This window comes from Chiloscyllium punctatum, chromosome 10, assembly GCF_047496795.1.
Source record: "Chiloscyllium punctatum isolate Juve2018m chromosome 10, sChiPun1.3, whole genome shotgun sequence".
Classification (NCBI taxonomy): Eukaryota; Metazoa; Chordata; class Chondrichthyes; order Orectolobiformes; family Hemiscylliidae; genus Chiloscyllium; species Chiloscyllium punctatum.
The window spans coordinates 115,900,685-115,924,682 of record NC_092748.1 but is presented as its reverse complement, the minus strand read 5'-3'; the positions used below and the strand labels follow the sequence as shown (position 1 = coordinate 115,924,682).

Below are 23,998 nucleotides of genomic sequence, written 5' to 3'. Positions count from 1 at the left end.
CATAAATAAAGGCAGAGTCCCCCCCCATCCTCATCTACCCACCCCAGTCTACGCGTCCAACGCATCATCCTTAAACACTTTCATCAACTCCAACTAGACCGCACCAATAAGAATATCTTTCCCTCTCCACAAGGACATTCCCTTTGTCAGTCCTTGGTTTGCGCTGGTCTCTTTACTGAATGCCCCCTCAAACCTTCCCCTGCAACTGGAAAAGATGCAAAACCTGCCGGTACACTAACCCCCTCACCTCCACCCAGGGCACCAAATACCCCTTCCCAGTGAGAAAGAGGTTCACCTGCCTCTCTTCCAACCTAGTTTACTGCATCAGGTGCTCCCAAAGTGGTCTTCCCTACATCAGGGACATAAGATGTAAAATTAGGGAACGTTTGATCGAGTATCACAGCTGGACCTGCAGGAGTGGACCGGATCTCCCAGTCACCGCCTATTTCAATTCCCCTAACCACTCCCTTTCCAACATGACCATTCTTGGCCTCCTCCATTGCCACAACGAATTACACCACAAATTGGAGGAACAACACCTCATCTTCCACCTGGGCAGCCTCCAACCCAGAGAACTCAATGGTGAGTTCTCCAATTTCAAATAACCTCCCTTCCCATTGTTCAACTCCTTTCCCAGCCCCTCCCCATCCATTCCACTGCTCCCTGCCACCAACTGGATTCATTCCTCCTATTGACCAAACAGATTGTACGCTCTGTCTTCACCTATCCCCACTTCACCACCCTGCCCCCACCACCGCCACCTACCCCCCGCAACATCCCCCCCCCACTCCCCACCTTTCATCTGCAGCTCCTCACCACCAACCCCACAGTTCTGAAGAATGGTTACACCTGAAACATCGACTTCTCCGCCTCCTGACACTGCCTGGCTTGCTGTGTGCTTCCAGCCTCCTGCTGGTTTATTTCTTCTTCTATTCGGATCACTGATATTTTGAAAAATTTATCTTCAACAACAGGCTAATTGCAGGTTTAAGGACCGGCTATTTTAGACAGTGATCCAAAGACATTTCTTTCCTCGGGGCGTGACAAACTTTTGGAATTCTCCATACTCCAGGAATGTGGATCCACACTCATTGAGGTTAATTCAGGAGTGGGATTGAGAGATTGTTTGACTCTTCACAATTGAGGGAAATGTCAAACTAAGAGCTGAAGATAGACATTCGGTTCTTCAAGGCTGCTCTGTCATTCCATACAATTTTAGCTAAGCCTCTCTCAATGTCATGTTCCCGCTTTCACCCCACGCTGTTTGATGCCTAGAACATGGAGAAGTGGATACCACCTGGATTAAGAGGATATGGACAAGCTGGACAAACGAGGGTTGTTTTCTCTGGAGGAGCACAATCTAAAGGCAGACCTGACAGAAGTAAATAAGATTATGAGAGGCATAGATAGGGATGACAGTCATAATACTTTTCCAAAACCTGAAATGTCTAATACTTGAGAGCATGCATTTAATAAGAGGGAACAAGTTGAAAGGAGATGTTAGGGGCAAGTGTTTTTTTACACATAGTTTTAAATGCTTGGAACTCGTTGGCAAGGATAGTAGTGGGTCAGATATGACAGGGGTGTTTCAATGCTTTCAGATAAGCACATGCATTAGGAAGGAATGAAGGGATATGGACCCATATAGCACAACATTGTGGGCCAAGGGCAGGTTCCTGTACTGGACCGTTCCATATTCTAAATGTACCTATCTCATTTTTTAAAAAGATACATGCAAGGTTCTGACCCACTATCATTGAAACAGCAATTTTAATCAACCTGCATAGATGCATTGCCAAGTTCGGTACCCATGGGGATGGCCACAACAATGGGCTTGGGTTCATGTCACACTACAGGTGACCCCATTTCACTATACACAGACAGATGGACGGAGGGACACACACACACACTCCCGCTCACAGACTTAAACCCCTTTACACTCACACACATACACATACCCTCTCACAGACACTCAATGCCCCCTGCCCCTCCCCCCCACTCACTCACTCACACACACACACACACATATATGTTTGTGGGGTGAATTTGTACCTGCAGAATTACATTTTACTTTGCTCAAAAATTGCATGAATCCGTGTAAGCTTCTGTAAATCCATTTTTTAGATTAGAATCAGTCTAACCACTGTGGCACAGACAGCCTCACACAGGGAGCTAACACCTTCAATACGTTATCTGGGCCGACATGACACCAATTGTTAAAGTTCACTTGAGAATGTAACTTCTAAGAAAAGTTTTGCGATTTATATATGAAAGAACTGAAACCAACATGGTCATTTTAAAAAGATGAGAGACTTAACAAATAATCCAAGTCTTTTTCAATATATAATTTCAGTTACATCACACTGTAAACTTTTGCTATAAATTCTGTGTCTTACAATCTTATTTTCCACAACACCTGATGAAGGAGCAGCACTCTGAAAGCTAGTGCTTCCAAATAAACCTGTTGGATTATAACCTGGTGTTGTGTGATTTTTAACTTTGTACACCCAGTCCAACACCGGTGTCTCCAAATCATGCATAGATGTGATATGACATAATTCAACTGGGAGTACAACATTCTAGGTCTGAGGTAGGAGTTGATCATTGCATCACAGGAGGCCGATGTGGCCAACCTTCCAGGCCACTATCACCATTGATCTGAAAGTCACTGCAGGCTTGAGAGTTCAAATGTCCTACTCCTGCTCCTTGAGATCTTATCCTCATATCCTAATTAAAGACTAACTGCCTGTTTCCTCAACTCACTACAAACATCAGACAATGGTGGATTTTCTCAATTCCAAGGCAGTTTCGGTTCTGCAACCAGGCATGACATCTGGATGTGTGAAAATACATTCCTGAGATCATGAAGGGAGTTCTCTGTCTCTCCTGTTATAAATCTGAATGACAGCAGGGAGCCCCATCCTGACCTAGACAGAATGATGTTAATAGTTCAATTGTGGCTTCACTTAGGACTCACCGGACACAGTCACTTCAAACGTGGCCGAGTCGTCAACGGCATCACATTGATATATTCCTCCATCCCCCACTGTAACCTGGCGAATGGTCAGTCTCCTGCATCTTCCATCCACCTCCATTGTGCAGTTCTCATTCCACTTCACCTCAACCCCATCCTTGTACCATCTCACCTCGGCCTTGGGTTGAGAGAGCTCACACGACAGGACAACCTCAGTCCCAGTCAGTACACTCAACACCGGAGACGAACTGTTGACGATTCTTACTGGAGGCTCTAGATACAATGCAAAAGGAGAGAGAGAAAGTATGTGAGTAACAGTGAGAGAGAGAGAGAAATTGGTAAATTTGAGGGAGTAAGATTTAAATGGAGAGAGTAAAATTAAGAGGAAAAAAGGGAAAGTGTGATAGAATGAGAAAGAATGAAAGGAAAAGAAAATTAGTGAGACTGGGAGGAGGAAACATAAACAGTGGGAGTACATTGGCGACGTGGACAGAGCGGGGAAAAGCAGAAAGAATCCTTGTCCAAAGAGCTCTTTTTGGTTTGATTAGATAGATTCCCTAGAGTGTGGAAACAGGCTTTCGGCCCAACAAGTCCACAATGACCCTCCGGACAGTAAACCACCCAGACCCATTTCCCTTTGATGAATGCACCTAATACTTTGGGCAATTTAGCATGGCCAATCCATCTTTGGACTGTGGGAGGAAACCAGAGCACCTAGAGGAAATCCATGCAGACACAGGGAAGACATGCAAACTCCACACAGACAGTTGCCCAAGGTTGGAATCAAACCCGGATCCCTGGCAGTGTGAGGTTACAGTGTTAACCACTGAGCCATCGTGCCGCCCCGTTAATACAAGACTGACTCTGTCACACTGCTGACAGTGAGATACGGATATGGTGTTTAGAGGGTCAAGAATGCTTTTGTTCTGGCACACAATGTTTTTTCCTACTCTTCTTCCATTAGGGTCACTGATGTTGTGAAAAATGCATCCACAAGAATGGTCTATTCACAGGATAAGGAGCCAGCCATTTCAGATGGTGATGAGGAGACATTTCTTCCTTCAGCTGGTGATGTATCTTTGAAATTCTCCGTACTAGAGGAACGTGGAACTTCATTCATTTGATACTCAAAACTGGGATTGAGAGATTGCTTGACAATTTGTAATTGAGGGAGACATGGAAACTAATGTAAGTCATCAGCCCTTCAAGTCTGCTCCGTCATGCCATACAATTATGGCAGATCCTCTAGTTAAATGGGATATTCACACTTTTCTCCCATATTCGTTGATGCCTCAAACGTCTAGAATTGCATGCTGCTTGGATTAGAAGGTATGAGCTGTAAAGAGCAGGAGGAAAAACTTGGGTTGTTTTCCCTGGAGCGGCCGAGGCTGAGGGGAGACCTGATAGAAGTTTACATAATTATCAGAGACAAATGGCTGACAGTCTTCCTCTCGTTCCCAGAGTTGAAATATCTAATACTAGATACCATGCATTGTGTGAGGGCAAGTCTATCACATGAAAAAAGGTGGACACCTAGAATGCACTGCCAGGGTACTAGTGGAGGCATGAATGAGAGGGGCATCTAAGGAGCTTTTAGATAAGCACGAGTAAGGAAGGAATGCATGGATATCAACCATGGGCAGGAAGAATGGATTGGTTTAATTTGCTGAAATGTTCGGCACAATACCGAGAACCAAAGGGTCAGTTTCTGTGTTGTACGGTTTGACGTTCTATTGTCATTTCAATGGTAGCAAATCGGAGCTGAATGTGTTTTGTTTTTAAGAATGAGATAGATACATTTACAACGCCAACTAATTGACTTCGATGTGTTATGACATACCTGAACTGGAATTAGAACCTCGGTCTGCTAGGTTAGATTCCTGACCTGAAGAAGGGATCATACCCGAAACGGCGATTCTCCTGCTCCTTGGATGCTGCCTGACCTGCTGTGCTTTTCCAGCAACACATTTTCAGTTGCGAGGTTAGAGGTGGGGATGCTAGCACTGCACCACAAGAGCCTGAAGTGGCCAGGAAGGTTGGCTGGTGGTAAAGGTTCAGACTTGTTCTCATTTAAAGTCAGGGCAGGGTTCCAAGGGGCCAAATGTCCTACTCCTGCCCCTCATCCTTGCGATATTATCCTGGTATCTAATTGAAGACTAAATGCACGTCTCCCCGAATAACAACAAACATCAGTCAGTGACTGATATTTTCAATTCTCTCTGCAACAAGGCATGACATCGTGAGGCATGAAACGCTATCCCTCAGTCGCTGAACTGAGTTCTCTGTGTCTCCTGTTACAAATCTGAATGGCATCTGTATCCCCTGTCCCGACCCAGAGAGAACAACAACATTAAGTGTCGTTTGACTTAGGACTCACCAGACACAGTCACTTCAAACTTGGCTGAGTCGTCAACTGCATCACACAGGTATGTCCCTCGGTCCCCAACTGTAACCTGGTGGATGATCAGTCTCCTGCGTCTTCCGTCCACCTCCAATGTGCAGTTCTCACTCCGCTTCACCTCAACCGCGTCCTTGTACCATCTCACCTCAGCCTTGGGTTGAGAGAGCTCACATGACAGGACAACCTCAGCCCCGGTCAGTACACTCAACACCGGAGACGAACTGTTGACGATTCTTACTGGAGGCTCTGGATCCAATGCAAATGGACAGAGAGAAAGTGTGTGAGTGACAGTGAGAGAGAGGGGGAGTGACGGAAATTGGTGAATTTGAGCCGGGGAGGACGGGAAAGATATAAATGGAGAGACTAAAAGAAAGAGGAAAAAAGGGAAGACATGCAAGAACGAAAATTAGGGAAAGGATGAGAAAATTAGAGAGACTAGTGGGGGGGGAAAATGAGGAAGCTGTTGAAATCCACATTTATCTCATGTGATTGCAGGGTCCCAAGGCAGAATATGAGGCGTTATTCCTCCAGGTGTCAGGTGGTAAGGGTTTGGCGGTGGAGGAGGCCCAGGACCTGCACGTCCTTGACAGAGTGGGAGGGGGAGTTGGTGGGTGCTGGTGTCCCAGAGATTTTCTCTGAAACAATCCACAAGAAGGCGCCCTGTCTCCCCGATGTAAAGGAGAGCACACGGGTGCAATGGATGCAGTGGATGACATTGGTAGAGGTGCAGGTAAATTTCTGATAGATGTTGATGGATCCTTTGGGTCCTTGGACGGAGATGAGGGGACTGGTGTGGGCGCAGGTTTTGCACTTCCTGCGGTGGCAGGGAAAGGTGCCAGGAGTGGGGTGCGGGCTGGTAGGAAGCCAGGCGGATCAGGGTGTCGGTGGAAGGGTACTGGTTGGGACTGCGTGAGAAGAAGAAACGGATTGCTTGGAGACATTTGTTGTGGTGAAACAATGTGTGCAGCAACTGGACATCCATGGTGAAGATGCGGCTTTGGGAACTGGGGAAACGATGTCGGTGGAAAGGTACTGGTTGGTGTTGGTCCCCAGCCCCCAACGCCTCATCTTCACCATGGATATCTAATCACTGTACACATCGATCCGCCATGGTGAAAGTCTCCAAGCCTTCCGTTTCTTCCTCTCACGTCGTCCCAACCGTACCCTTCCACAAACACCCTGATCCGCTTGGCTGAACTGATCCTCACTCAACAACTTTTCCTTCCAATCCTTACATGTCTTCCAAACCAAAGGGGTAAGCCATGGCACCCGAATGGGACCAAGCTATGCCTGCCTGTTTGTTGAATATGTGGAACAGTCTATCTTGCGCAGTTACACTGGCACCACACCACCTACATTGATGACTGCATCGGCACCACCACGAGGTCCTATGAGGAGGATGAACAGTTCATCAACTTTACCAACACCTCCACCCCAACCTCAAATTCACCTGGACCATCTCTGACACCTCCCTCCCCTTTCTGGACCTCTCCATCACATTCTTTGGTGACCACAGACATCTACTACAAGCCCATCGACTCCCACAGCTACCTAGACTACACTTCCTCCCAGCCTACCTCCTGTAAAAACGTCATCCCTTATTCCCAGTTCCTTCACCTCCGCTGCATCTGTTCCCAGGCTGACCAATTCCATCTCAAAGTTGAAGATGGCCTCCTTTTTCCATGATCGCAACTTCCCTTCCTACATGGTTGACGATGCCCTCCAGTGCATCTCCTCCACTTCATGCACCACTGCCCTTGAACCCCACCCTTCCCAACGCAACAAGGATAGAACACCCCCATCCCGCCCGGTCCTCACCTTCCACCCCACCAACCTCCGCATACATCGCATCATCCTCCGCCACTTGCGCCACCTCCAAACGGACCCACCACTAAAGATATATTTCCCTCTCCACCCCTATCAGGTTTCGGAAAGACCAGTCCCTCCGCGACTCCCTCGTCAGGTTCACACCCCACACCTGGCACCTTTCCCTGCCACTGCACGAAGTGCAAAACCTGCGTCCACACCAGTCCCCTCACCTCCGTCCAAGGCCTCAAGGTATCCTTCCATATCCATCAGAAATTTACCTGCACCTCTACCAATGGCACCTACTGCATTCATTGCAACTGGTGTGGTCTCCTCTACGTCAGGGAGATGAGACACCGCCTTGTGGATCGTTTCAGAGAACATCTCTGGGACCCACCAACCCCACTGCCCTATGGCTTAACACTTCAGCTCCCCCTCCCACTCCGTCAAAGACATGCAGGTCCTGGGCCTCCTCCACCGCCAAACCGTTACCACCTGACACCTGGAGGAAGAATGCCTCATATTCCATCTTGGGGCCCTGCAACCACACGGGATAAATGTGGATTTCAACAGCTTCCTCATTCCCCCAACACCCCAACATTATCCTAGTCCCAAGCCTCCAACTCGGGCACCAACCTCAGGACCTGCCTATCACTTCCCTCTCTGACCTATCACCTTCTCCCTCATCTTCATCACCTATCGCTTTCTCAGATACCTTTGCCCAAACCTCACCCCCTCCCATTTATCTCTCGGCCCCAAAACACAAGCCTCATTCCTGTTGAAGAACGTATGTCTGAAACGTCGATTTTCCTGTTCCTCGGATGCTACCTGACCTGCTACACTTTTCCAGCGGCATACTCTCGACATAGGACTCACCAGACACGTTCACGTCAAACTTGGCCGAGTCGTCGACTGCGTCACACAGATACGTCCCTCGGTCTCCCATTGTAACCTGGTGGATGGTCAGCCTTCTGCGTCTTCCATCCATTTCCATTGTGCACTTCTCGTTTCGCTCCACCTCCACCCCGTCCTTGAACCATCTCACTTCGACTTTGGGCTGTGATAGCTCACATGACAGGACAACTTCATCCCCAGTCAGTACATTTAATACTGGAGAGGAACTGTTGATGATTCTTATCAAAGGCTCTGGATCCAACACAAACAGAGAGAGAGAGAGCACAAGGAAGAGTATGTGAGTGTATGTGTGAGAGAGAGAGACAGACAGACAGATACAGAGAGCACAATTGGAGGATTTGTGGGTGGAAGATATAAATGGAGAGAGTGCAATAGAGAAGAGGATAAAAGAGAAAAAGTGACAGAATAAGAATGGCAAAGGAAGAGAAAATTGGAGAGACTGTAAGGAAGAGCAAAACATAAACAGTCAATACCAGATTATAGCTGAAAATGTGTTGCTGGAAAAGCGCAGCAGGTCAGGCAGCATCCAAGGAGCAGGAGAATCGACGTTTCGGGCATAAGCCCTTCTTCAGGAATGGACTATACCAGATTATAGTCCAACAAGTTTATTTGGAAGTACCTGCTGAACTATAATCTGGTGTTGTGTGATTTTAACTTTGTCCACCCCAGTCCACCAGCGACACTTCCACATCAAAATATAAACAGTGAGAGCACATTGGAGAACTGGACAGAGATTAAAAAAATGAAAGACTGAAATGTGAAGAATCCCTGTCCACAGTGCTCTCCTTGGTTTGTGTCACAGAAATAGTGATCCTGTCGCTCTGGCCACAGTGAGACATTGGTATGGTGCTCGGGTGGACAAGAATGTTCAACACACAAAATTTTGTTTCTGCTCTTCTTCCATTAGGTTAGAGATATAATAAATGCAGATGCTGGAATCCAAAAGAGACAGGCAAGAGGCTGAAAGAACACAGCATGTCAGGCAGCATCAAGCCATGGAGAAGTCGACATTTTGGGTGTAACCATTCTTCAGGACGGGGGTTGGTTGGCGGGGAGCTGCAGATAAAGGGGGAGGTGGGGACAGGGTGGTGAAGTGGGGATAAGTGAAGACAGGCACAGGGTCAATGTGAGGAATGAAACCGGTTGGTGGCAGGGAGCAGTGGAAGGGATGGGGAGGGGCTGAGAAGGGAGGTTACTTGAAACTGGAGAACTCAATGTTGAGTCCTCCCAGATAGAGGCTGCCCAGGCGGAAGATGAGGTGGTGTCCCTCCAAATTGCAGTGTGGTTCATTGTAGCAATGTAGGAGGCCAAGAATGATCATGTCGGAAAGGGAGTGGTTAGGGGAATTGAAATGGATGGAGGTCTGGTTGGCCCCTACGGGCCTGGCTGCGATGCTCAGTCCATCTCCGGTGGCAAGCTCCAGACAGATTTTTACTACAAACCCAAAGGCTCTCACATCTATCTGGACTATACCTCCTCCCACCCAATATCCTGCAAGAACTCCATCCCATTCTCCCAATTCCTCTGCCTCTGCTCAGACAAGGAAACATTCCACTCGTGAGCAACCCAGATGTCCATCTATTTTGAACAATGTGCTTTCCCTCCCTCTGTCACCCAGACAGCCCTCTGACGCACCGCTTCATTCCCCATTCCACTGCTCTAAACTCACCCCCAATGCAATAAATAAGAGTCCCCCTTGTTCTCACCTACCACCTCCCAGTCTCCGCATTCAACACATCATCCTTAAACATTCTGCCAACTCCAACTGGACCCCACCACCAAGAACATCTTCCCCTCCCCTCTCTGCCTTTCCCTTTGACAACACATGTTTTGCGCCACTCTTCCCACCAACTATTCCCAAATCCCCAAGTACCTTTCCCTGCAACCGGATGCAAAACCTGCTTGTACACTACCCCCCCTCACCTCTATCCAGGGCACCAAACAGCCCTTCCAGGTGAGACAGAGGTTCACCTGCCTCTCTTCCAACTTAGGTGCTCGCAATGTGGTCTTCTCTACATTGGGGAGACCAAACATAAACTCAGGGAACAGTTCGCCGAACATCGCAGCCAAGCCTGCAGAGGCCAACCAGACCTGCCAGTCACCATTCATTTCAATTCCCCGAACCACACCCTTTCCGACATGACCATCCCTGGTCTCCTACATTGCCACAACGAACTACACTGCAATTTGGAGGGACAACACCTCATCTGCCTGGGCAGCCTCCAACCCAGAGGACTCAATGTTGAGTTCGCCAATTTCAAATAACTCCCCTTGCCATTCCCCAACTCCCTTCCCAGCTCCTCCCCATCTCTTCCACTGCTCCCTGCCACCAATCGGACTCATTCCTCCCATTGACCAAACAAATTGTACCCTCTACTTGTTTTCACCTATCCCCACTTCACCACCCTGCGCCCCCACCGCCACCCCCTTTATATGCAGTCACTGACACGCACCGCCTGTCCTGAAGAATGGCTACACCCGAAACCTCGAATTCTGCACCTCCTTCTGCTGTCTGGCTTACTGTGTTCTTCCAGCCTCTTGCCTATATACTTCTTTTTCTATTAGGATCACGGATATTGTGAAAAATATATCCACAACAATGGGCTAATTGCAGGATTAAGAGCTGGCTATTTTAGACAATGAACCAGAGACATTTCTTCTCTCAGGATGTGACAAACCTTTGGAATTCTCCACACCACAGGAATGTGGATCCACACTCATTGAGATATATTCAAGAGTGGGAATGAGAGATTGTTTGACTCTTCACAATTGAGGGAAAGGTCAAACTAAGGTGAAGTAAGCCATTCAGTGCTTCAAGGCTGCTCTGTCATTCCATACAATTTTAGCTGATCCTCGATCTCAATGCCATATTCCTGGTTTCAACCCATACCCTTTGATGCCAAGAACATTGAGAAGTGGATGCCACCTGGATTAGAGGGTATGAGCTTTCAGGACAAGCTGAACAAACTAGGGTAATTTTCTCTGGAGAAACACAGACTGAGGGCAGACCTGACAAGAGAGGGATCGATGGGGTAGACAGAGCGCTTTAGGGAACATCTCCGGGACACCCGCACCAATCAACCCCACCGCCCTGTGGCCCAACATTTCAACTCCCTTCCCAGCTTGCCGAGGACATGCAGGTCCTGGGCCTCCTCCACCGCCGCTCCCTCACCACCGGACGCCTGGAGGAAGAACGCCTCATCTTGCACCTCAGAATACTTCAACCCCAGGGCATCAATGTGGATTTCACCAGTTTCCTCATTTTCCCTTCCCCCACCTCACCCAAGCTCCAACCTTCCAGCTCAGTACTGCCCTCAAGATCTGTCCTACCTGCCTATATTCCTTTCCACCTATCCACTCCACCCACCTCTCTGACTTACACCTTCATCCCCATCCCCATCCCCATTCACCTATTGTACTCTTTGCTACCTTCCCCCACCCTCCTCTCTGACCTATCACCTCTATCCCCACTCCCGTTCACCTATTGTATTCTATGTTACTTTCTCCCCAATCCCACACCCCTCTCATTTATCTCTCCATTCTGCAGGCACCCTGCCTCTATTCCTGATGAAGGGCTTTTGCCCGAAACGTCGGTTTTCCTGCTCCTTGGTTGCTGCCTGACCTGCTGTGCTTTTCCAGCACCACTCGAATCGAGAGTCTGGTTTTCAGCATCTGCAGTCCTTGTGTTTACCACTGCACCACAAGAGCCTGAAATTGCCAGGAAGGTTGGCTATAGGTAGAGGTTCATCCACATTCTCGTTTAAAGTCAGGGCAGGGTTGGTTTAATTTGACGAAATGTTCGGCACAATACCGAGAACCAAAGGGCCAGTTTCTGTGTTGTACGGTTTGACGTTCTATTGTCATTTCAATGGTAGCAAATCGGAGCTGAATGTGTTTTGTTTTTAAGAATGAGATAGATACCTTTACAACGCCAACTAATCGACTTCGATGTGTTATGACATATCTGAACTGGAATTAGAACCTCGGTCTGCTAGGTTAGATTCCTGACCTGAAGAAGGGATCATGCCCGAAACGGCGATTCTCCTGCTCCTTGGATGCTGCCTGACCTGCTGTGCTTTTCCAGCAACACATTTTCAGTTGCTAGGTTAGAGGTGGGGATGCTAGCACTGCACCACAAGAGCCTGAAGTGGCCAGGAAGGTTGGCTGGTGGTAAAGGTTCAGCCTTGTTCTCATTTAAAGTCAGGGCAGGGTTCCAAGGGGCCAAATGTCCTACTCCTGCCCCTCATCCTTGCGATATTATCCTGGTATCCTAATTGAAGACTAACTGCATGCCTCCCCGACTCACAACAAACATCAGTCAGTGACTGATATTTTCAATTCCAAGGCAGTTTTCTCTCTGCAACAAGGCATGACATCGTGAGGCATGAAACGCTATCCCTCAGTCGCTGAACAGAGTTCTCTGTGTCTCTTGTTACAAATCTGAATGACATCAGTATCCCCTGTCCCGACCAAGAGGGAATAACATCAAGTGTCGCTTGACTTAGGACTCACCAGACACAGTCACTTCAAACTTGGCTGAGTCGTCAACTGTGTCACACAGATACGTTCCTCGGTCCGCCAATGTAACCTGGCGTATAATCAGCCTTCTGCAATTTCCATCCATTTCCATTGTGCGCTTCTCGTTCCTCTCCACCTCCACCCCATCCTTGAACCATCTCACCTCGGCGTTGTGCTGAGAGAGCTCACATGACAGAACAACCTGACTCCCAGTCAGTACACTCAATACCGGAGAGGAACTGTTCACGATCCTTACTGGAGGGTCTAGATCCAACACAAACAGAGAAAGAGCAGTGAGTGTGTGTGTGTGTGTGTGTGTGTGTGAGATTGAAAGGAGAGAGCAATTAGAAGCTTTGAGAGAGAAAGATACAAATGGAGAGACTGAAATGGAGAACAGGAAAGAAGAGAACAAGTGAAAGGATGAGAATTAGGGAAAGGAAGAGAAAATTAGAGAGATTGTGAGGAAGAGACAGGGAAGGATGAAACATAAACAGCGAGAGCCCTTTGGACAATAAACAGAGTAGGGTAAAGGAGAAAGAGTGAAATGTGAAGAATCTCTGTCCACATTGCTCTCTTTGGTTTGTTACAGTAATAGTGACCTGGTCACTCTGCTCAAGGTGACATATTGATATGGTGTTCAGAGGGGCAAGAATGCTCATGTTGTGACACACAAAGTTTTTTTTCTGCTCTTCTTCCATTATGGCACTGATGTTGTGAAAAATATACCCACAACAATAGGCTAGCCGCAGGATTAGGAGACAACAATTTCAGACAACGATCAAGAGGTGTCTCTTCCCCTCAGGAAATAACAAACTTTTGGAATTCTCCACAACACAGGAATGTGGATCCACACTCAGCCAGGTATATTCAAGACTGGGATTGAGAGTTTGCTTTACTCTTCACAATTGTGGGAAATGTAAAAACTAAGAGCTGAAGGAAGTCATTCAGCAATTCAACGCTGTTCTGTCATTCCATACAATTAGAGCTGATTCTCCATCTCAGTGCTATATTCCTGTCTTCTTCCCATACCCTTTGATGCCTAGAACATCTGTAAGTGGATGCTGCCTGGATTAGAGGGTATGGAAAGGCTGGCAAACTAAGGTTATTTTCTCTGGAGCAGGGAGACCTGACAGATATTTATAAAATTATGAGAGGCATAGATCGAGTTGACAGTCAGAATCATTTTTTCCAAGAATTGTCTAATACATGAGGACATACATTTGAGATAAGAGGGGGAGAGTTGAAAGGCAATGTGAGGGGAAAATATATTTTAGCCAGAGTAGTAGATGCTTAGAACACGCTGGCCTAACAGGGAAGGCAGATGAACTCAGGGCATAGTTAGGAACATGGGACTGGAATATTATAGCAATTACAGAAACATTAGATTAGATTACTTACAGTGTGGAAACAGGCCCTTCGGCCCAACAAGTCCACACCGTCCCGCCGAAGCGTAACCCACCCATACCCCTACCCCTTCCCCTACATCTACATCTACCCCTTACCTAACACTACAGGCAATTTAGCATGGCCAATTCACCTGACCTGCACATCTTTGGACTGTGGGAGGAAACCGGAGCACCCGGAGGAAACCCACGCAGACACGGGGAGAACGTGCAAACTCCACACAGTCAGTCACCTGAGGCGGGAATTGAACCCGGGTCTCTGGCGCTGTGAGGCAGCAGTGCTAACCACTGTGCCACCGTGCCGCCCACATGGCTCAGGGATGGGCAGGAATGGCAGATTAATGTTCCAGGATACAAATGCTACAGGAAGGATAGAAAAGGAGGCAAGAGAGGAGGGGGAGTGGCATTTTTGATAAGGGATAGCAGTACAGCTGTGCTGAGGGAGGATATTCCTGGAAATACATCCAGGGAAGTTATTTGGGTGGAACTGAGAAATAAAAAAGGGATGATCACCTTATTGGGATTGTATTATAGATCCCCTAGTAGTCAGAGGGAAATTGAGAAACAAACTTGTAAGGAGATCTCAGCTATCTTTAAGAATAATAGGGTAGTTATGGTAGGGGATTTCAACTTTCCAAACATCGACTGGGACTGCCATAGTGTTAACGGTTTAGATGGAGAGGAATTTCTTAAGTGTGTACAAGACAATTTTCTGATTCAGTATGTGGATGTACCTACTAGAGAAGGTGCAAAACTTGACCTACTCTTGGGAAATACGGCAGGGCAGGTAACTGAGGTGTCAGTGGAGGAGCACTTTGGGCCAGCGACCATAATTCTATTCATTTTAAAATAGTGATGGAAAAGGATAGAACAGATCTAAAAGTTGAAGTTCTAAATTGGAGGAAGGACAATTTTGACGGTATTAGGCAAGAACTTTCAAAAGCTGATTGGAGGCAGATGTTCGCAGGTAAAGGGATGGCTGGAAAATGGGAAGCCTTCAGAAATGAGATAACAAGAATCCAGAGAAAGTATATTCCTGTCAGGGTGAAAGGAAAGGCTGGTAGGTATAGGGAATGCTGGATGACTAAAGAAATTGAGGGTTTGGTTAAAAAGAAGGAAGCATATGTCAGGTATAGACACAGAAAATGGGGGAGATACAAACTGAATATTTTGCATCAGTATTTACTGTGGAAAAGGATATGGAAGATATAGACTGTAGGGAAATAGATGGTGACATCTTGCAAAATGTCCAGATTACAGAGGAGGAAGTGCTGGATGTCTTGAAATGGGTAAAGGTGAATAAATCCCCAGGACGTGATCAGGTGTACCCAAGAACTCTGTGGGAAGCTAGAGAAGTCATTGCTGGGCCTCTTGCTGGGATATTTGTATCATCAGTAGTCACAGGTGAGGTGCCGGAAGATTGGAGGTTGGCAAACGTGGTGCCACTGTTTAAGAAGGGCGGTAAAGACAAACCAGGGAACTATAGACCAGTGAGCCTGACCATGGTAGTGAGCAAGTTGTTGGAGGGAATCCTGAGGGACAGGATTTTCATGTACTTGGAAAGGCAAGGACTGATTAGGGATAGTCAACATGGATTTGTGCGTGGGAAATCATGTCTCACAAACTTGATTGAGTTTTTTGAAGAAGTAACAAAGAAGATTGATGAGGGCAGAGCAGTAGATATGATCTATATGGCCTTCAGTAAGGCGTTCGACAAGGTTCCCCATGGGAGACTGATTAGCAAGGTTAGATTTCATGGAATAAAGGGAGAACTAGCTATTTGGATACAGAACTGGCTCAAAGGTAGAAGACAGAGAGTGGTGGTGGAGGGTTGTTTTTCAAACTGGAGGCCTGTGACCAGTGGAGTGCCACAAGGATCGGTGCTGGGCCCTCTACATTTTGTCATTTACATAGATGATTTGGATGCGAGCCTAAGAGGTACAGTTAGTAAGTTTGCAGATGACACCAAAATTGGAGGTGTAGTGGACAGTGAAGAGGGTTACCTCAGATTACAACAGGATCTGGACCAGATGGGCCAATGGGCTGAGAAGTGGCAGATGGAGTTTAATTCAAATAAATGTGAGGTGCTGCATTTTGGGAAAGCAAATCTTAGCAGGACTTATACACTTAATGGTAAGGTCTAGGGAGTGTTACAGAACAAAGAGACCTTGGAGTGCAGGTTCATAGCTCCTTGAAAGTGGAGTCGCAGGTAAATAGGATAGTGAAGAAGGCACTTGGTATGCTTTCCTTTATTGGTCAGAGTATTGTGTACAGGAGTTGGGAGGTCATGTTGCAGCTGTACAAGACATTGGTTAGGCCACTGTTGGAATATTGCGTGCAATTCTGGTCTCCTTCCTGTCAGAGAGATGTTGTGAAACTTGAAAGGGTTCAGAAAAGATTTACAAGGATGTTGCCAAAGTTGGAGGATCTGAGCTACAGGGAGAGGCTGAACAGGCTGGGGCTGTTTTCCCTGGAGCGTCGGAGGCTGAGGGGTGACCTTATAGAGGTTTACAAAATTATGAGAGGTATAGATAGGATAAATAGACAAAGTCTTTTTCCTGGGGTCGGGGAGTCCAGAACTAGAGGGCGTAGGTTTAGGATGAGAGGGGAAAGATATAAAAGAGACCTAAGGGGCAACTTTTTCACACAGAGGGTGGTACGTGTATAAAATGAGCTGCTAGAGGATGTGGTGGAGGTTGGTACAATTGCAACATTTAAAAGGCATTTAGATGGGTATATGAATAGGAAGGATTTGGAGGTATATGGGCTAGGTGCTGGCAGGTGGGACTAGATTGGGTTGGGATATCTGGTCGGCATGTACGGGTTGGACCAAAGGGTCTGTTTCCATGCTATACATCTCTATGACTCTAATAGAAGTGTTTCAAGGAAGAAATAGCAGGGCATCTCAATAGAAATTGCCCGTTGGGCAGACACAGCATGGGTTCACAAAGGGCACATCATGCTTAACAAATCTTTAGGAATTCTTTGAATACACTATGAGCAAGGTGGACAACAGGGACCCAGCAGATGTAGCTAGATTTCCAAAAGGCCTTCGACAAGGTGTCGCACAAGAGGCTGCTACGTAACATAAGGATACATGGCGTTACGGGTAAAGTATTAGCATGGATAAAGGTTTGGTTGACTAACAGGAAACAAAGAGTGGGGATAAGTGAGTATTATTCTGGCTGGCAATCAGTGAGTATTGATGTGCCTCAGGGATCACTGTTGGGACATTGATAAATTGGAGTTGGGTACCTCGTGTAGTTGACGCTAAGATAAGTGGCAGAGCAAAGTGTGCAGAGGACTGAGAAACTTCGCAGAGGAACATAGATACTTTGAGTGAGAGGGCAAAGATCTGGCAAATGGAATACAATGCTAATAAATGTGAAGTCATTCATTTTGGTAGCAGTAACAATAGAAGAATTATTATGCAAATGGGAGAAAGTTGCAGCATGCTGCTATGCAGAGGGACCTGGGTGACCTTGTGCATGAATCACAGAAGGTTGGTCTGCAGATACAAAGTAATTAGGAAGGAAAATGGAATTTTCTCCTTCATTGTGAAAGGGTTTGAGTTTCAAAGCAGAGAAGTTATGTTGCAGCTGTGTAGAGTGCTGGTGAGACCACATTTAAAGTACTGTGCGCAGTTTTGGTCTCGTTACGTGAGAAAGGATGTACTAGCACTAGAGGGGATGCAGAGGAGATTCACTAGTTTGGTTACAGGGTTGAGAGGATTGTCTTATGAGGACAGTCTAAATAGACTGGGATTATAATCATTGCAATTTGTAGAATGTGAGGGGATACTATAGAAACCTATAAAATTATGAAGGGAATTGATACACTGGAAGTAGAGAGGATGTTATCACTGGCAGGTGAAACTAGGACAAGAGGGCATAGCCTTAAGATTAGAGGGAGCAGATTTAGGATTGAATTGAGAAAGAACTTCTTCACCCAGAGGGTTGTTAATCTATGGAATTCCTTGCCCAGGAAGTAGTTGATGCTACTTTAGTGAATGCTTTTAAAGCAAGGTAGATTTTTTGAACAATAAGGGAATTCAGGGATATGGTGAGAGAGCAGCTAAGTGGATCTGAGTCCAGGAAAAGATCAGCCATGATCTTATTGAATGACGGAGTGGACATGACAGGCCAGAATGCTTATTCCTGCTCCTAGCTCTTATGTTCTTATGTTTCAATGCTTTCAGATAAGCACAAGAATAAGCAAGGAATGGGGGCATGTGGACCATGGCCAGACAAAGGGGATTTGTTTAGTTTGGTGCCACGTTCGGTACAACATTGTGAGCCAAGGGGCCAGTTCCTGTGCTGTACTGTTCCATGACTAAATGTATCTACCTTGTTTTTAAAGATGAAATATGCAAGGTTCTGTCCATACCACTGACATGGCAATTTTAATCAATCTGTATAGATGTGATACAACATACTTGAACTGGGATTAGAACATTCCAGGTCTGAGGTAGGGACTCAACCATTGCACCACAAGAGCCCTAAGTGGCCTGGAAGGTTGGCCGCAAATAGAGGTTCAGCCATGATCAAATTGAAAGTCGGGGCTGCCTAGAAAGTTCAAATGTGCAACTCCTGCTCCTTATCCTTGAGATCCTATGCTAGTATCTTAATTAAAGACTAACTGCTTGTTTCCCCAACTCACAAAAACCATCAGACAATGATAGATTTTCTCAATTCCTAGGTGGTTTTGCATCTGCAACAAGGCATGACGTCTGGATATTGAAAACACACCCCTCAGATAGTGAAGGGAATTCTCTGCGACTCCTGTTATAAATCTGAATGACCGCAGTGCCCCATCCCGACCCAGAGGGAATAATGTAAATGGCTTGACATAGCACTCACCAGACACGGCCATTTCAAACTTGACTGAATCGTCGACTGCGTCACACAGGTAAGTTCCTCGGTCCCCCACTGTAACCTGCCGGATGGCCAGCCTCCTGTGTCTTCCATCCACCTCCATTGTGCACTTCTCATTCTGCTCCACCTCCACCCCATCCTTGAACCATCTCACTTCGACCTTGGGTCGTGACAGCTCACATGACAAAGCAACCTCATCCCCAGTCAGTACATTCAATACCAGGGAGGAACTGTTTACGATTCTGACCGGAGGTTCTGAATCCAACACAAACAGAGAGAGAGGGAGAAAGAGGAAGAGTATGTGAGTGACAGAGAGGGAGAGACAGCCGTTGGAGGATTTGATGAAGAAAGATATAAATGGAGAGAGTGAAATAGAGAAGAGGATAAAAAAGAAAAATAAAAAGAATAAGAATGTGGGAAATGAAGAGAAAATTAGAGAGGTTGTGAGGAAGAGTCAAGGAAGAGCGAAAGACAAACACACAAAATCTGGCTATAGTAAAACAGGTTTATTTGGAAAGTACCTGTTTCAGTATAACCCGGTGTTGTGAGATTGTTAACTTTGTAAACCCGAGTCCACCACCGGCACGTCCACATATAACATAAACAGCGAGAGTGCGTTGGAAACTTGGAGAGAGGGGAAAAACAAAGAGTGAAATATGAAGAATCCCTGTCTACAGTGCTCTTCTTCATTTGTGTTACAGAAATAGTGACCCTGTCGCTCTAGACAAGGTGAGATATTGACAAGGTGTTCAAGAACCACCTATTTTAGACAGTGATCCATAGACATCTTTTCCATCAGGACGTGACAAATCTTTAGAATTCTCCACACAACAGAAATGTGGCTCCACACTCTCTGAGGTATATTCAAGAAAGGGATTGATATATTACTTGACTTCACAATTCAGGGAAATGTAAAAACTTAGAACTTAAGTAAGCCATTCAGTGCTTCAAGGCTGCTCTGTCATCCCATACGATTACAGCTGATCCTCTATCTCAACGAAATAGTCCTGCTTTTAGCCCCTACCCTTTGATGCCTAGATCACTGAGAAGTGGATGCTGCCTGGATGAGAAGGTATGAGCTTTCAGGACAGGCTGATAAATTAAGGTTGTTTTCTCTGGAGGAGGACAGGCTGAGGGCAGACCTGACAGACATGTATAAAATTATTCTTGATAGGAATGAGAGTGTCATCGGGGACTTCAACTTTCCAAATATTGACTGGGAACACTATAGTACGAGTACTACAGATGGGTCAGTTTTTGTCCAGAGTGTGCAGGAGGGCTTCCTGACACAGTATGTAGATAGGCCAACAAGGGGCGAAGCCACATTAGATTTGGTCCTGGGTAATGAGCACGGCCAGGTGTTAGACTTGGAAGCAGGTGAGCACTTTGGTGATAGCGATCACAGTTCCATTATGTTTACTTTAGTGACAGAAAGGGATAGCTGTATACCACTGGGCAGAAGTTACAGCTGGGGGAAAGACAATTACGATGTGATCAGGCAAGATTCAGGAAGCACAGGATGGGGAAGGAAACTGCAGGGGATGAACCCATTAGAAATGTGGAGCTCATTCAAGAAAAAGCTCCTGTGTGTCCTAGATAAGTATGTACCCGTCAGGAAGGGAGGAAGCTGTAGAGCGCGGGAGCCGTGGTTCACGAAGGAAGTGGAATCTCTGGTCAAGAGAAAGAAGAAGGATTATGTTAGGATGAGATGTGAAGGCTCAGTTAGGGCGCTTGAGGGTTACAAGGTAGCCAGGAAAGACCTAAAGAGAGAGCTCAGAAGAGCCAGGAGGAGACATATGAGAAGTTGTTGGTGGATAGGATCAGGGTAAACCCTAAGGCTTTCTATAGGTATTTAAGAAATAAAAGAATGACGAGAGTAAGATTAGGGCCAATCAAGGGTAGTAGTGGGAAGTCGTGTGTGGAGTCAGAGGAGATGGCAAAAGCACTTAATGAATATTTTTTGACAGTATTCACTCTAGAAAATGACAATGTTGTCGAGGAGAATACTGAGATACAGGCTACTAGACTAGATGTGATTGAGGTTCACAAGGAAGAGGTATTAGAAATCCTGCAGAGTGTGAAAATAGATAAGTCCCCTGGGCCGGATGGGATTTATCCTAGGATCCTCTGGGAAGCCAGGGAGGAGATTGCCAAGCCTTTGACATTGATCTTTAAATCATCATTGTCTACAGGAATAGCGCCAGAAGACTGGAGGATAGCAAATGTGGTTCCCTTGTTCAAGTAGGGGAGTAGAGACAACCCTGGTAATTATAGATCAGTGAGCCTTACTTCAGTTGTTGGTAAGGTGTCATTAAAGGTTATAAGAGATAGGATTTATAATCATCTAGAAAAGAATAATTTCATTAGGGATAGTCAGCATGGTTTTGTGAAGGGTAGGTCGTGCCTCACAAACCTTACTGAGTTCTTTGAGAAGGTGACCAAACAGGTAGAGGAGAGGTAAACCGATTGATGTGGTGTTTATAGATTTTAGCAAGGCATTCAATAAGGTTTCCCACGGTATGCTATTGTACAAAATGTGGAAGAATGGGATTGTGGGAGATATAGCAGTTTGGATCAGGAATTGGCTTGCTGAAAGAAGATTGAGGGTGGTGGTTGATGGGAAATGTTCATCCTGGAGTCCAGTTACCAGTGGTATACTGCAAGGGTCGGTGTTAGGTCCACTGCTGTTCGTCATTTTTATAAACGACCTGGATGAGGGCGTAGAAGGATGGGTTAGTAAATTTGCAGACGACACTAAGGTCGGTGGAGTTGTGGATAGTGACAAAGGATGTTGTAGGTTATAGAGAGACATAGATAAGCTGCAGAGCTGGGCTGACAGGTGGCAAATGGAGTTTAATGCGGACAAGAGTGAGGTGATTCACTTTGGTCAGAGTAACCGGAATGCAAAGTACTGGGCTAATGGTAAGATTCTTGGTAGTGTAGATGAGCAGAGAGATCTCGGTGTCCAGGTACACAGATCCTTGAAAGTTGACACCCAGGTTGACAGGGTTATTAAGAAGGCATACAGTGTTTTAGCTTTTATTAATAGAGAGATCTAGTTCCAGAACCATGAGGTTATGCTACAGCTGTACAAAACTCTGGTGCGGCCGCACTTGGGAGTATTGTGTACAGTTCTGGTCACCGCACTATAAGAAGGATGTGGAAGCTTTGGAAAGGGTGCAAAGGAGATTTACTAGGATGTTGCCTTGTATGGAGGGAAGGTCTAACGTGGAAAGGCTGAAGGTCTTGAGGCTGTTTACATTGAAGAGAAGAAGGTTGAGAGGTGACTTAATAGAGACATATAAGATAATCAGAGGGTTAGATAGGATGGACAGGGAGAGCCTTTTTCCAAGTATGGTGACAGCGAGCACGAGGGAACATAGCTTTAAATTGTGGGGTGATAGATATAGGGCAGATGTCAGAGGTAGTTTCTTTACTCAGAGAGTAGTAAGGGTATGGAATGCTTTGCCTGCAACGGTAGTAGATTTGTCAACTTAAGTACATTTAAGTCATCATTGGACAAGCATATGGACGTACATGGAATAGTGTAGGTGGGATGGGCTTCAGATTGGTATGACAGGTCGGCGCAACATCGAGGGCCGAAGGGCCTGTACTGCGCTGTAATGTTCTACGTAACAGGCATAGATAGATTAGACAGTCAGAATCATTTTCCAAGACTTAAATTTCTGATACTTGAGGACATGCATTTAAGATAAGAGTTGAAAGGAGATGTAAGGGCAAATTTTTTTTTAAACACAGAGTGGTAGATGCTTGGGACAGATAGGGATGCTCAATGCTTTCAGATAAGCAACTGAATAAGCAAGGAATAGAGGTATATAGACCATGGCAAGACAAAAGGGGTTTGTTTGATTTGGTGCGATGTTCGACACAACATCGTGGGCCAAAGTGCCGGTTCCTGTGCTATATTGTTCTATCTTCTAAATGCTTCTCATTCTTAAAAATGAAATAAACAAGTCTCTGACCCACTACCACTGAAATGACAATTTCAATAACATGCATAGATGTGGTATGACATACTTCAACTGGGATTAGACCCTGGGTCTTCTAGATCTGAGGTAGGGATGCTACCATTGCACCACAAGAGCCAGAAGTGGTCTGGAAGGTTGGCTTTTCAATCCGAGGTCTGGCTCAAGAGGCCAAATGTATCACTCCTGATCCCTAACCTTGAGTTCTTACCTTGGTATTCTAATTAAAGTCGAACTGTCTGTTTCTCCAACTCACAAGTATCACAATGACGCATTTTCTCAATTTCAAGACCATTTTGGTTCTGAAACATGACATCTGCATGTGTGAAAACACATCACTCAGCTCCTGAAGGGAGTTTTCTGTATCTCCTGCTATAAATCTTAATGACAGCAGTGACCCCCCATCCCAAAGTAGAGGGAAGAATTTCAATGGTTCGAGTGTGGCTTCACTTAGGACTCACCAGACACAGTCACTTCAAACTTGGCCGAGTCGTCGATAGCATCACACAGATATATCCCTCCGTCCTCCTCTGTAACCTGGCGAATGGTCAGTCTCCTGCGTCTTCCATCCATCTCCATCCTGCAGTTCTCGTTCCGCTTCACTTCAACCCCACCCTTGTACCACTTCACCTCGGCCTTGGGCCGAGAGAGCTCACACGACAGAACAACCTCAGCCCCGGTCAGTACACTCAACATCGGAGATGAACTGTTGACGATTCTTACCGGAGGCTCTAGGTACAATACAAGTGGAGAGAGAAAAAGTGCATGAGTGAAAGTGAGTGAGAGAGGGAAGGAGAGAAAATGGAGAATTTTAGGGAAGAAGATATAAATGGAGAGAGTAAAATAAAGAGGAATAAAGGGTGGAAGTAAAAGAACAAAAACAAGGGAAAGGAAGAGAAAATTAGAGAGTCTGGGAGGAAGAAACAAGGAAGGAGGAAAGATAAACAGTGAGAAGCAAATTGGCAATTTGGACAGAGCTGGGAATATCAGAAAGAGGCTAGTTGTGGAGAATCACTGTCCACAGTGTTCTCTTTGGTTTGTGTTACTATATGACTGACCCTGCCACACTGCTGAAGGTGAGATTATGGATATAGTGTTCAGAGGGACCAGGATGCTTTCGT

The 23,998-nt window shown here is 46.1% G+C and overlaps 1 protein-coding gene across 4 annotated transcripts in view; it reads right to left on the bottom strand.

Annotated features, from left to right (window-relative positions):
* The window catches only part of LOC140482474 (obscurin-like), a 322,475-nt gene that overhangs the window by 153,860 nt on the left and 144,617 nt on the right, over positions 1-23,998 (bottom strand). For 2 of the 4 annotated variants that reach the window (XM_072580002.1, XM_072580004.1), the window contains exons 19-25: positions 23,339-23,608; positions 18,877-19,146; positions 12,609-12,878; positions 8,058-8,327; positions 5,352-5,621; positions 2,978-3,247; positions 1,298-1,372 (exon numbers count right to left, since the gene is read on the bottom strand). In XM_072580002.1, coding sequence (XP_072436103.1) covers positions 1,298-1,372; positions 2,978-3,247; positions 5,352-5,621; positions 8,058-8,327; positions 12,609-12,878; positions 18,877-19,146; positions 23,339-23,608 — 1,695 coding nt within the window. The remainder of the gene's footprint in view (positions 1-1,297; positions 1,373-2,977; positions 3,248-5,351; positions 5,622-8,057; positions 8,328-12,608; positions 12,879-18,876; positions 19,147-23,338; positions 23,609-23,998) is intronic. The other 2 variants (XM_072580005.1, XM_072580003.1) reach the window with 1 other exon arrangement.